Here is a 12,005-nt window from a genome sequence, read left to right on the forward strand (position 1 = left end):
AAAAAACAATGTATGATTTGAAATAATGAAACTGAAGCAGGCTTTACTCTGTGTTCTTTTGCAGTATAGCTAAGTAATAATTTAACTGCTCTTCAGTATCTCAGCTTATTCTAATATATTTATAATATGCAGAAATTCTACCTGTATTTATGTAGGAAGGAGTAGAAAAAAAGTTGGTAGCATTAAGCTGCACAGCCCTTCACAATAACATTTTATCTTATGGAAAAAAAAATTGTAGAATCTATGTCTGCTTTTAAAACATATTATTGAATGAAGGGGTTAAATGAGATCTTTTAAAAAAATCTGAAAATATAGAGACTGTTGCTTTTTACTAAAGTGACCTGATATTTTAAAAGACTCTTACTATTTCTGACTTTGGAAAAATACATGGGATTAAAGCCTTCATGTTCCATTTTGAACTTTATTTCTGCCAAAATAGCTTAGATAGTTCTGTGAATGAAGCAACTGATGAGAAACTCAGAGTTTGTGATTTTGTATGTCCCCCATGTTAAAGCTTTTTTGAAAATTTCTGATGAGTTAATGTTTTAGGAAGTGATATCAACTACTTTAAACATGGGCCTGATGTTTTTTTTTTCTTTTTTAACATAAATTAATAAATTTTAAGAAACTTGGAAAATTAAACTTTGCATCTGATCTGTATACTCTTAAGTATTACAGATCAGTTGCTTGGAAGCTCTTCCTCTCTTCTCTGGAAAAGCTCCAGATGGCCTAAATAACACTCTGGTGTGCTTCTGTGGATGATGCCAAGCCTAGATTCAGGTGAATTGTTAGAACATGTTCTCTCCAGTTGAGTCTGTGCAGCGTGGAACAGGGAAGCTTTTCACAGGCAGAGACACTCCACCAATAAGGAGATGTATGTACTGTAAGTTAAAATAAGAGGGACCTCAGAAAGGCGTCATGAGAGTTGGGAAAGACAGAATAGCAGGTAATTTACACTGGAGTTTGGTTTTGAGAAGAAAGACACCTTCTGAGACATATCTTACCACTGATTATCATCTCACAGGTGTCTTGCACAATTAGAACTTTCTTATGGAAGCATATTGAAAGATCTTCAACATATCCAAGGTGTTGGTGCTGAATCTGCAGCACCAACTGATTCACTCCACTAGCCCATGTTGAACAAATCAATGCAATGAAGGCCTGAGTAAAGGTGTGGAAAAGTCCTTCTGTGAGATGAAAATGGGGATAAAATATCTGCTGTGGTAAGAAAATCTGGCCTGGAGATTGACAGGAAATAAAACAGGGTGATTTACAAAGAGGAAACAAATATTAGTGCTAGAGAGTATCAGTGGAAAAGCTATGAAAGAAAGGAGGTGGATTAGGAAAGATAGGACTTAAATCAAGAGTGGAGAGATAAGATTAGGAAAACAAGACTTTAATTAAATAATGAGTGCAGTAGAAGTAGTAACTAATTAATTGAGAAGGATGAAAGGGAGGAGGTGAAAGAGAGGAAGATCAGGGAAGAAACAGGGAAATGACAAATGAGAGGAAATGTAAAGTGGCAAATTAGGGTTAGGGAAGATGGACACTCCATATGTAGCAGAAATTTTGCTCCAGTACCTCATGATTCCTGAGTGCTTGTTCCTGCTCTTCAGTTCACCTTTACTCCTCTACTCCTGTTAGATTCTGATGTTCTCTAACCCATGGACTAATTTTCCATATCTTAGATGGATGTCATTAACCAATTAACCTGTAACCTCAGTACAGCTTTTAAACAATGCTGTTTGGAAGCTGATGCTGTCAACACGATTCCTGTCCTCTTCAGCTGACTTAGTACTTAAATGAAGGCTCATAGCTATGTAATTGTCTCAGCATTACCCCTGCTCTGTCTGGACTGAAGTACCAGAGGACTAAAGCTGAAGTGCAACAGTTATTCAAAAAGATCTGCTTCAATTAAACACGTTCAACAACCAAAATTCTTGGTATCAAAACTATTCTAAATATTATAAACATAAAATTCCTGCAACATAGAGTAAATCAAGACATGTCATTTTTCTGTTTCAAACTCAATAGATATAAATTTCCATGCAAATAAATGTGACAGATTTTAGTATAACTGTTTGATAGACAATCTGCATTCAGGCTGTTAAGTTCTAGATAAATTGCAAATATTAGTAGCAAAATTATGCTGCTGTGCCACAAATACTCTCAGCTGAATTTCATTTCTCTGAAGAGCAGTTTTAAAGCCATTGAATATTTATATATAAATATCTTAGAATTATTTCAGTAAAAAAAAAAAATCTTGTAATGCTACAAGTGGGTTTTATCAGTGTTTGAAATAATTGGTTTATATGTATTTTGAATAACACAGTTTACCCTTAATTTTACTGAATCTGGACATAGCAATGTGACTTTATAACTACATGACACATACTATTTTTTCAAATAGCAGTGGTTGTTAATGCTTAGAAATACTAACCAGAATTTGTATTCTGATTGCATATCTGTATCTTGCAATGCTCAGTGAAAGGAAGACAGGCAGGAAGACCAATAGTTATGCAGACTTCAATAGCTGACACAGCTCTAAAGAGACATGCCATCTTCAGTATGGATCATGACAGGATTCCACGCATGTTGATAGAACCAAAGATGTTAGCGATCAATAAGTGATGCCATCTGATTGAAAAGGAGCCAGAAAGCTTACTTCTGACGTAAATAACCAAAGTCATCACACATATAGTCATAGACAGTCAAACATTCATGAGTACCTGAGCAAGCCTGTTGTCTTGCTCAAGTCCTTATGCACTTGCTCAAGCATGTGCCTAAGAGCACATGTCATTTGAATACTGAGGTGCATCTGAACAGGGGTGTAAAATCACAGGAACCTCTACCCTGAAAGCGTACAGAGGAGAGTGAATGCTTTGAGAGAGACACCTTCACACCCGGAACACTCCTACGTATCCCATGGGGAAACATTGACTTTCAAACCAGCATTGGACCTGATGCTTTCAGGCTGGGTTTAGTCCATGTTGAATTCTGGCAAACATGTTACAAGGCAACAGTGACCTCCACATCCCACATTTTACATGCTGACTTTGGAAGCCCATCAGGACCCAACTGAGCTAGCAGGTGCCAGAAGTGGGCAGTGTTCTTTCACACAGTTTGGGAGACCTCTAGTGGGCCTCCGTCCTTGTCTCCTGGTGTAGCTCCCACAGCCTACATAAAGTTGCATTGTAACTTGGACTATGTATGTGTATGTAATTGACTGAATCATTGGAATTCTTATATGTGACTGCTCTAAAACAATACTTATAAGTGGAAACTACAGAAAAGTACATTAAGGACTTTGATCCCAAATGTTTGAGACATTTTGAAAAATGATTAAGCTATGCACCATCGAGCAGAACAACACGTATATGCTTAGAAATCTGTTTTCAAAGGCTTATTTGTAGGTGGCCAAACTATGTTTGGAGTTCCTTCTCCTCTGTTCATGCCTGAGCAGTCCATACCACACAAACATCAATAGAATTGAAGCCTCTTTGGACTTCACATTTTTCTTTATTATATTTTTGAATGCAGCATGGAAATGGGACAAAAAATCTTCAGCTCATTTACAAATTCAGTAGGAACAGATAAGACTAAAACACTAAAATTTATCATTACTTTATTTGCAGCAGTACTTTCTGACACAGGTATGATTCAATTCCATGCACAGCCTTTGTACCTCATGAGTAATATTAGAAAAGTCACGTTTATTTGTACAAATGCCTCTTATCCAATTACTCAGTGATCATGAGAGTAGAAAATTTTATTATTGCTTTTCTAAAAGGCAATCAATGTTTGTAATGATGTTTCTGTTTTCATATTTATCACTTATCCATAAAAAGATTTTAACAAAACATAATATTTAATAATTAATTTAATAATTAAAATAATTCCATAATATGAACATAAGCATATAAAGCTCAGCCCTTTTATACCAGTAAATAATTCATGCATAACTATACTGAAATCAGGAGCACTTTTCACAAAAGTGGACACTTGCCTGTGTGTCTGGATGAGCAGATATTTATTAGTTCTAAATCATATTCTAAATTTTGCTAGATACTGTTTTGCTTTAGAATGAACTTACAAGGATTATACATGTACATTTAGAATATATGGGATTATAAAAGTATATATGTATTAATTAATAGTTTTTCCTATTTTTATTAAGAAGTGAAACAAGCTTTGGAGAGAAAAGTGAATCAATCCATCTTTTTTTTCCCAACAATGGGTTGTAGTCTTGCAAAGGTACATAAATGTCTAGCTCTGACTCTTGTGAGAATGAATTTGGTAGAAGTTACTGCATTTCTGGAGTTATACATCTCCAGAAACATTTTCCTTTGGTTCATCATGCCTAAAAATGGGTTTGTATCTCAGCCTTTTGCTATTTTCCCCCAAACACTGTATTTCTCATCCTATTCCTTCTCATGAGAGAAATGCTTATGTCATTGCAAAGCTTTTGGAGGGGAAAAAGGTCTGAAACAGCATATTAGGAAAAGGAAATAGTGCACTTCCTCACAGAACTTGAGATATTTAGACCTCCACGAAAGCAGTCCATATCAGCATATGCTCAAACCATAAAGGCAGTCAGTGAACATTTATGCACCTTGCCTGTTCCAGCCCATTCCACTTCCAAAATAATGGGGAGCCTTTCTTGTTGCAAAGTGGTGAAGGAACAAGGTGGGGAGCACGTGTCTGTGACTGTCCACATCTGTTGGCACTGTGACTATATTATTTTGACTTTGGTGTGGGGAAATATTTGCTGATATAAGTGAAGGTTTTGAAGATTGTGTGATGAATGTATGTTTTAATAGTAACCCTTTCAGTTAATAATAATCACAGAGAAAGCCTTTTCATTTCAAGGATATTTATAGTTCAGGAAGGCTATACAGCATCACAGTAAGTCTCTAATATCCTAACAGGCCAAATTTCTGTTGCCTTCTATGGTGGCTAAGTCTCAACACAATAAATTCCTGTGGGATAATCCAGATAGTTCAAATTTTATTCAAGTAAAAGAAATACTCCTTCAAAGATAGTTCTCAATGAGGATCATAAAAAACAGTCATAAAACAATCTGAAAATATGTCAAATCAGTGAGACTATTCTACAGAACAAAGTTGGCATCTCAGAAAATTTGAATATCCCAATTTACAGAGAAACATCTGTTGCAATATTTAAGTTTAAAAATACTTGAGGCACACTTTATAGACTACATTACAAAACAATTGGGGGAATAAAAGTCTTTGAAAGACTACAGTGTTGACCAAATAATTTTGAGATGAGTTATGGTGAGGTGACTGATAAAAAAGACAAAAACTGAAGTGCAATTCTAATCATGGAGAAAAATTAGGAACATAAAGCTCTATGTAGTTAAAAATATTTATAATGTATGTAGAAAAAAAAAAGATATCCAGAGAAATTTTTTACTGGGTCACCAGAATTGAGTCACCAGAACTCTTAGCTGCATTAGCTTTGTGGTCCCCAGTGAAATTCAGTATGAGCAATGCAATATGCACTGGCAGCATTTATCTGAACTACATATGCATTAGTTTGTCATAATTACCTAGACATTTACTTATTTAATGCCAATACTTCCATGGGTTATTACATGAGTATATCATACAAAAACTTAAAGGTATGGACAACAGATACTATATACAATGAAACATTCTATTTTCATTCACTATATAATATTAGATTAGGCCTTCACTCGGATTTTTGTGTTCTGTTTGTCCTACCCCAAATAAAACAACAAAAACAGATGGCACTTGAGAAGCCTTAGAAGTATAGAGGTGTTCATGTGAAAACCATAGTAAAAATGCCAAGCTGGGAAAGGATGTGATACAGCTGTTACACAGAAGAAGAAGAGGTTAAAGGAGGCAAACATAAATTATTTATTTTCATAACCCAAGCACATAGATATACCTGATGAAACTGGAGAGCATTAACATGAAAAATAAACGTAGCTAGTGATAAATGCTTAGCATGAATTTCAGAGAAGATTGGACACATTTAAGGATAGAGATTATCTCACATGATATTTTGTGTGGAATTTACAATAAAAGCATTTTTTAGAGAAGTAAAGCCTCAATGATCAAAATATACCCTGACCTTTAATTACAGGAGGTTTAAAATGGAAGCTTCCACCCTAGGCACTGTTATTCCATATTCATCCACTATGTGGGTTCTTGCATTTTCCTTTGGAAAGTCTGAGCCAGGACAGAATTGTGGAATCATTTAGGCTGGAAAATACCAAAATGACCAAGTACAACTACACATCCAGCACTGCCAAGTCCACCGCTAAACCATGCTCCTATGTGGCATATCTACATATCCTTTAGCCACCTTCGGGAATCATGATCACCACTTCTCCAGGCAGCTTTTTCCAATGCTTCAGAACCCTTTCTGTGAAGAGATTTTTCCTAATATCCAATCTAAACATCCCCTGACCTAACTTGATGCTGTTTCACCTTGTCCTGTTGCTTATTACTTGGGAGAAGAGCCCAATCCCTACCCTGTTATAGCATCCTTTTCAAGCAGATGAAGAGTGCAATGGAGTCTTTCCCCTAGCCTCCTTTTCTCCAGGCTAAACAAGCCTACATCTCTCAGCCACTCATAAGAGTTGTGTGCCAGATCCTTCCCCAGCCCCGCTGCCCTTCTCTGGGCATGCTCCAGCACCTCCAGAAACCCTGGTCTGATGCAGCCTAGATTTTTCAATGGATAGCTTATTTTTCATGTACACAACATAAGACATTAGGTCCATATTTTTCAGAGTGAACTTGCCATCAGTACTCCAAAGCACAAAGAATCCCACAAAATCCTCAGCAATGAAGGTTAAGCTACAGTGTAATACTTCATCTATTTGATTTAAAAAACCCCAAAACACTGCATGTAATCATCAGGGTAGGAGACCTAGAAAGTTGTACGTGTTATTTTTATTTCCATTTAAAAATAACAACAGTGAAGCCAAAAAAAAATATAAGGATAACAATAATAAAAGTAACTGCATAGTCTGCTTTGTGCAGTACATTTCTGCCTTCACGCTCTGTAAGTGAAGGGTTGCTATTTACAGTATGCTCCAAGTCTGCTTCTCAGAAGACAGCCCAGCTTGGCTGGACAGCTTTCAGTTGCTACTGGAAATATGTCACTTATTAGGAACAGAGGGGTTGTTTATCACTGTCTCAAGGGTTACTTTGGCTGAGGCAAGGAGTCAGCTCAGTTATATAATGGAAAGAGCTGGGTCAAAGGATAAGAAATTTATGTAGTGTGTGCTTGAGATTCTGGCAATGCAGACTCAGTTTCTCTCTTGTATGTCTTGAGCATATCATGGTTATATAGCCCCCCCAAAAATATATATATGGCTGTATAATTCCCACATCCATCCCCAAAACAACCTTAGAACTATGGGGGCTGAAGTAAAAAATTTAAGAAACTCTCCCAAAACTTCTCAATCAAAAAAAGAGATTTGTCTTAATTATTTCTTTTGCCCTCCTGGTATCCAGTTAGCATTCAGTGTTGTTACCCAGACCCACCACATAGCCACATTTCCAGTCCTGTGGCAAACTAGAAATGCTATCTCTAGCAAAGATGTATATGGGTGCTGAACATCATCAGTTCTTTTAGTCCTCACCAACATTAATAGAGGAATACTCCCTGACATAATCTCACTTCTGGTTTCTGGTGAAACAGCAAAAAGGAACTCAATCCTATCTGCTTTACTACAATTACTTTACTTTGTCTCTGGCTTGTTGCAGTTCCACAAGGCAGTGCAACAAGCCAGGGACAGTTACAAAGAGTTGAACCTATGTTTCCATCTGCTTATGTAACTGTTAGATGTCCCAGTTCAGGGTAACCAAAACAAATTCTAGTACAAAAAACCAAAACCAAACAAACTCAAACAAGCAAAGAAAAAAAAAGTATTCAGAGACTTTAAAAAACCCCCTCTCAGTGTTTTAGTTCCCACTACCAAGGGCATCCTTTAGACGAAATGTTTAACCAAGCACCAAGTTTTCAAGCACAAACCCAATTACCATAATAACATCCCAGTGAACAAATACGGGAAAATCAGCATCTCTCCCTAATTGCCAAACACACAAACTGACTCCGGACGGCGGGGACCTCGGCTCCTCCTGGGGGGGCGGCGGAGGGAGCCCCCTTGGTGGGGCACACGGGGCTGGGGGAGTCCCCTGCCCCGGTTCCCGTCCCAGCACCTGTTGCGCCGCCACTTGGCCGCTGCAGAGGGGCAGCGGCGGGGGCCGCCCGCCGGCTCCTTCTTCCCACCGACAACTTCCCGGGGCGTCAACGGCCGCGCCAGGTGCCGCCCTCGCCGTGATGGGACGGCGGGCGTGGGAGGGAGGGAGAGAGGAAGGGGGAGCCGGCAGGCAGGGCCCGGGCTGGCAGCGCTGGTGCCGAGCTGCGGGCGAGGTGGGCAGCGCTGGAGCGAGAGCGCGGGCCGCCCGCCCCCCGCCCGCCCCCGCTGACAGGTGCGCGCTCCTCCGCGCCGGCCCCGCACCGGCCCCGGCTCCTCCGACCCCCGCCCGCCACGGCCACGGATTGTTTAGTCCTTGGGAAGTTGGTCTGGGTCCAGATTTTCCTTTGATCCTTTTTTTTTTTTTTCTTTTTAAGAGAGAGAGGGGGGGAAAAAAGCCAAAGGAAAACAAAACCTGGAGACACAGAAAAGGGCTCTAGGAAAAAGTTTTGGATGGGATTATGTGGAAACTACCCTGCGATTCCACGCTGCCAGAGCAGGCTCAGTGCTGCTTTCTCCCCAGCGGCGCAGCCCGCGCCGGGCGCTGCTGAGAGACGCCCGGGCCTCGGTGCCGCGCCGCCAGTGCCTGCTGTGCCGGAGCCCCTCGCCCCGCCGGCCCAATGCTCCTCCTCGGGCTGCTCCTGCTGACATCTGCCCTGGCCGGCCGGAGGCAGGGGGCCGTCGCCGAGTCCGACCTCAGCAGCAAGTTCGCCTTCTCCGGCGCCAAGGAGCAGAACGGTAAGGAGCCGCAGCGCCCGCCGCTGCGCAGCCCGGGGCAGGGCGGGGGCGGGCGCCCGGCCGGCGCGGAGCGGAGCTGAGCTGAGAGCTCCCTCTCCTCCCGGCTCCTCCCGGCTCCTCTCCTCACCGGGGCAGTGGGCTTGGGGGTAGCGCGGCTCTGCCCGCCGGCCCCGGGTAAAAGGGCAGCGGCTCGGCGGCCGCGGGGGGAGCCCGGCGGCTCCCTCTTCTGCGGTGCTTGAGGTGCAAAACGTGCCCCCTTCCCGTCCACCGCCTCGCCCTGCTAAAAAACCAAACAAACTGAAAAACAGCAGCCTAAACACAGCAACGACCCGCGCACCTTTGTACCCCCAATGCTTCGCTCTCGAGGGGTGGGTTTTTGTGTCTGTGCGTGAATGAGTGGTGTTTTGTACGGGCTAGAAACGAGCTAATCCTGCATAGGAAATGAGAATTACTTTCAACTTTCAAGTGTACCTGAAATGTTTAGAAAACTCTCAAATGCAAGTTCCCCTGGGCTGGGGCTGCGCAGAGCTGGAGAAAGACTCCTTTCATACAGCAAGGGCAGCTTCGGGGTGTGTAATTTGCTTAGCCTCTGAACTCCATATGATTTACATTATTCAGATTTTTAAGCGCCTTTCCTCTTGATCTGCTATTATGAAGTCATTTTAAAGAATACTTTACAAACTGTAACGTTATATACTGCATGAAGCCACACTTACTGTAGAATACCTAAAATTAAGGGTGTTTGCATACATTCGTGGAAACCCTGGTGTTTAATGTAGGGGGGGGAGGGGGGGGGGGATGTGTTTGAAAAATTTTGTATTTAGCATGTCAGCTAGAACAAGCTTTCTCCCTGGGCTCAAACCAACACAAAAGGCCAAGCTGGGAGCTCTCAAAACTCTCTGAACTGTAGTGAAATAAAGCAGAAACACAGATTCGAGGCTAATTCAATTCTCTTAACTTTGAACTTGGGACTCCCCAGATAAAAGTATTCTATGTTATATCTTCTAATAGAAAGCAAATTTTCAGAGACCTCTGCAAGTGTTCTTTGAGTGGGTAGAATATGCAGTGCACTAACAAATTTAAAAGGGGGAGATTAATACTGCTGTGGCCTGTTAATGTGATGATATATGGCACCTGCAGACTGCCGGAGCTGCTGATCAAAGAGCAGCGTGGGGATCAATCTCTAATCAGAGCAACTGTGAAGGGCCAGAGGAAAGTGATCAAAAGACTTCGAGACTGGGCTATTCTGACAGGAAACCAATCAGACTTTGTGCACAGTACAGGAAATTATCTGCTCTGTGTGAGAAATCACTCACTTTCTACCCCTTCCTATCCAACCTGGTGTTTAGAGGCTTTAGGGCACCAGTTTGTGACAAAATGTGCTTGGCAATTATATACCAATGTCTCGTGCTGTTATGCTGCCTTCTCTTAAATTTGCATGGTGTGCATATGGAGCTTATCAACACGCAGAGTATTGTCATTGCTTTGCTTTAACTTTGTCAGGACTGGCAAGAAACCTGCTATGCTGTCAGTCTCCTCTAAAAGGTTTGTTCCAGGATTCCAGGATAACGCAGCTGGGCCCTAAAAGGCCTCCAGGGTGCAACAATGGGAGCACGACAGTGTAAAAGGTAGATCATACAGCACAGAAGCAAAACTGGTGTAAATAGGTGTGAGTACATGTGACAGTGCAAGCTAGATTCTGTTCACATATATCAGAAATGCTGCTGCCTTAAGTCAGGCTTCAACTGATTTGCAATGAAATTTGGCATGCTCTAAGATACATTCACTATGCCTTAGAACAACTGCAAAGCCAGGGGAAATTTTATTAAAAAAACCCTGCCCTGAGACTGTATTATGTGGTAGTTTATACTCAGAACTGTCCAGATTCCTCTTGTAGCTTACTTTAAGTTTGCCCTAATCCATGTTGAATTGCAAAAATTACTTAAAAAAATTAGCACAAGTTTAGGTATAGCTAAGTACCAACCTCTGACTTTTTTTAACTGATTTTAATTATTTGGGGGATCAGTAACACTAGTCCAACCAGTTCTTACTTGATTTAATTAGAGTGATTTTTACACTCTGCTGCAATCTAAAGACTGTATAGCTTTTAGCTAGAGGCAGGTTAAAACTCCCTGGAGTATGAGAATGAGATATTGCTGTTCATGTGCCAAATAATCTCTGGTCAGGAGAAAGGGAGATTTTTTTACTCACACAGTCTACAAATAAAAATTCTGTCCTCAACTTGTAAAACTGCTAAGTGGCCAAGAAGTTTTGCAGTGGAATGGATTACAGTGTTACTCAGCTGCACAAAAGGGTGCTATAGCTATTGCTTCAAGGTGATGCTGAAGATGCCTGTGACCAGTTATTAATTCAGTGGGACTGCTTGTGTTTCAAAGGATAAAACATGTGCTTAAGGATTAACTAATATTTACTTATTTAATAGCTGAAGTATATTAACTTCAAAATTGCAATTTGACTCATTCACTAATGGTTTGCATAAGAAGCTGTCTTGGTTTTGCTGCATAGTGAATATTATTTTGGGAGGCAATTTCCTAGTACAAATATTTTTTTTGCAATTGTAAATTAAATATTTTAGAACACGGTATTTTGCTGGTACCTCTTGGAAATTCACTGTTTTGGTTGTTGTGGGGCCTTTTGAAAGCACTAAAAACTACCTCCATGTTTTTATTTGCCTGCCCTCTGTTATAGTGAGATTTTCTTTTAACAGGTTTTATTTGTAACTCTGCTTGACAGCAAGGGATTTTATGTGATTTCTGTGAAAAACTCTTATTTATATTTAATGTTTTTATTTTATTCCACTCAATAAATAATCATCTGGAGGATCAAAGAAGTTTATGCTAACAGTTTTCTGGAAAGTAAAGTAGTAGTAAATGGTGCATGTAGTGAGGGCTCCCATTTATCTGGGTGGATTTAATTTCTACAATTCTTTGTCAGATTATGCTTTGGAGGGTTTTTCATACTTAGGTGGCTTTATCATTTCTCTTATGGCTCT

General features: G+C 40.5%; 1 protein-coding gene across 1 annotated transcript in view; it reads left to right on the forward strand.

The window, feature by feature from the left end:
- Positions 1-8,660: 8,660 nt before the first annotated feature.
- PDGFC (platelet derived growth factor C) overlaps positions 8,661-12,005 on the forward strand; it is a 120,261-nt gene continuing 116,916 nt past the window's right edge. Inside the window, exon 1 of the mRNA XM_054295137.1 lies at positions 8,661-8,992. Coding sequence (XP_054151112.1) covers positions 8,875-8,992 — 118 coding nt within the window. The 5' untranslated portion in view covers positions 8,661-8,874. The remainder of the gene's footprint in view (positions 8,993-12,005) is intronic.

Source organism: Melozone crissalis, unplaced genomic scaffold, assembly GCF_028551555.1.
Source record: "Melozone crissalis strain CALT ecotype California unplaced genomic scaffold, PUWL_Pcris_2 ptg000006l_1, whole genome shotgun sequence".
Classification (NCBI taxonomy): Eukaryota; Metazoa; Chordata; class Aves; order Passeriformes; family Passerellidae; genus Melozone; species Melozone crissalis.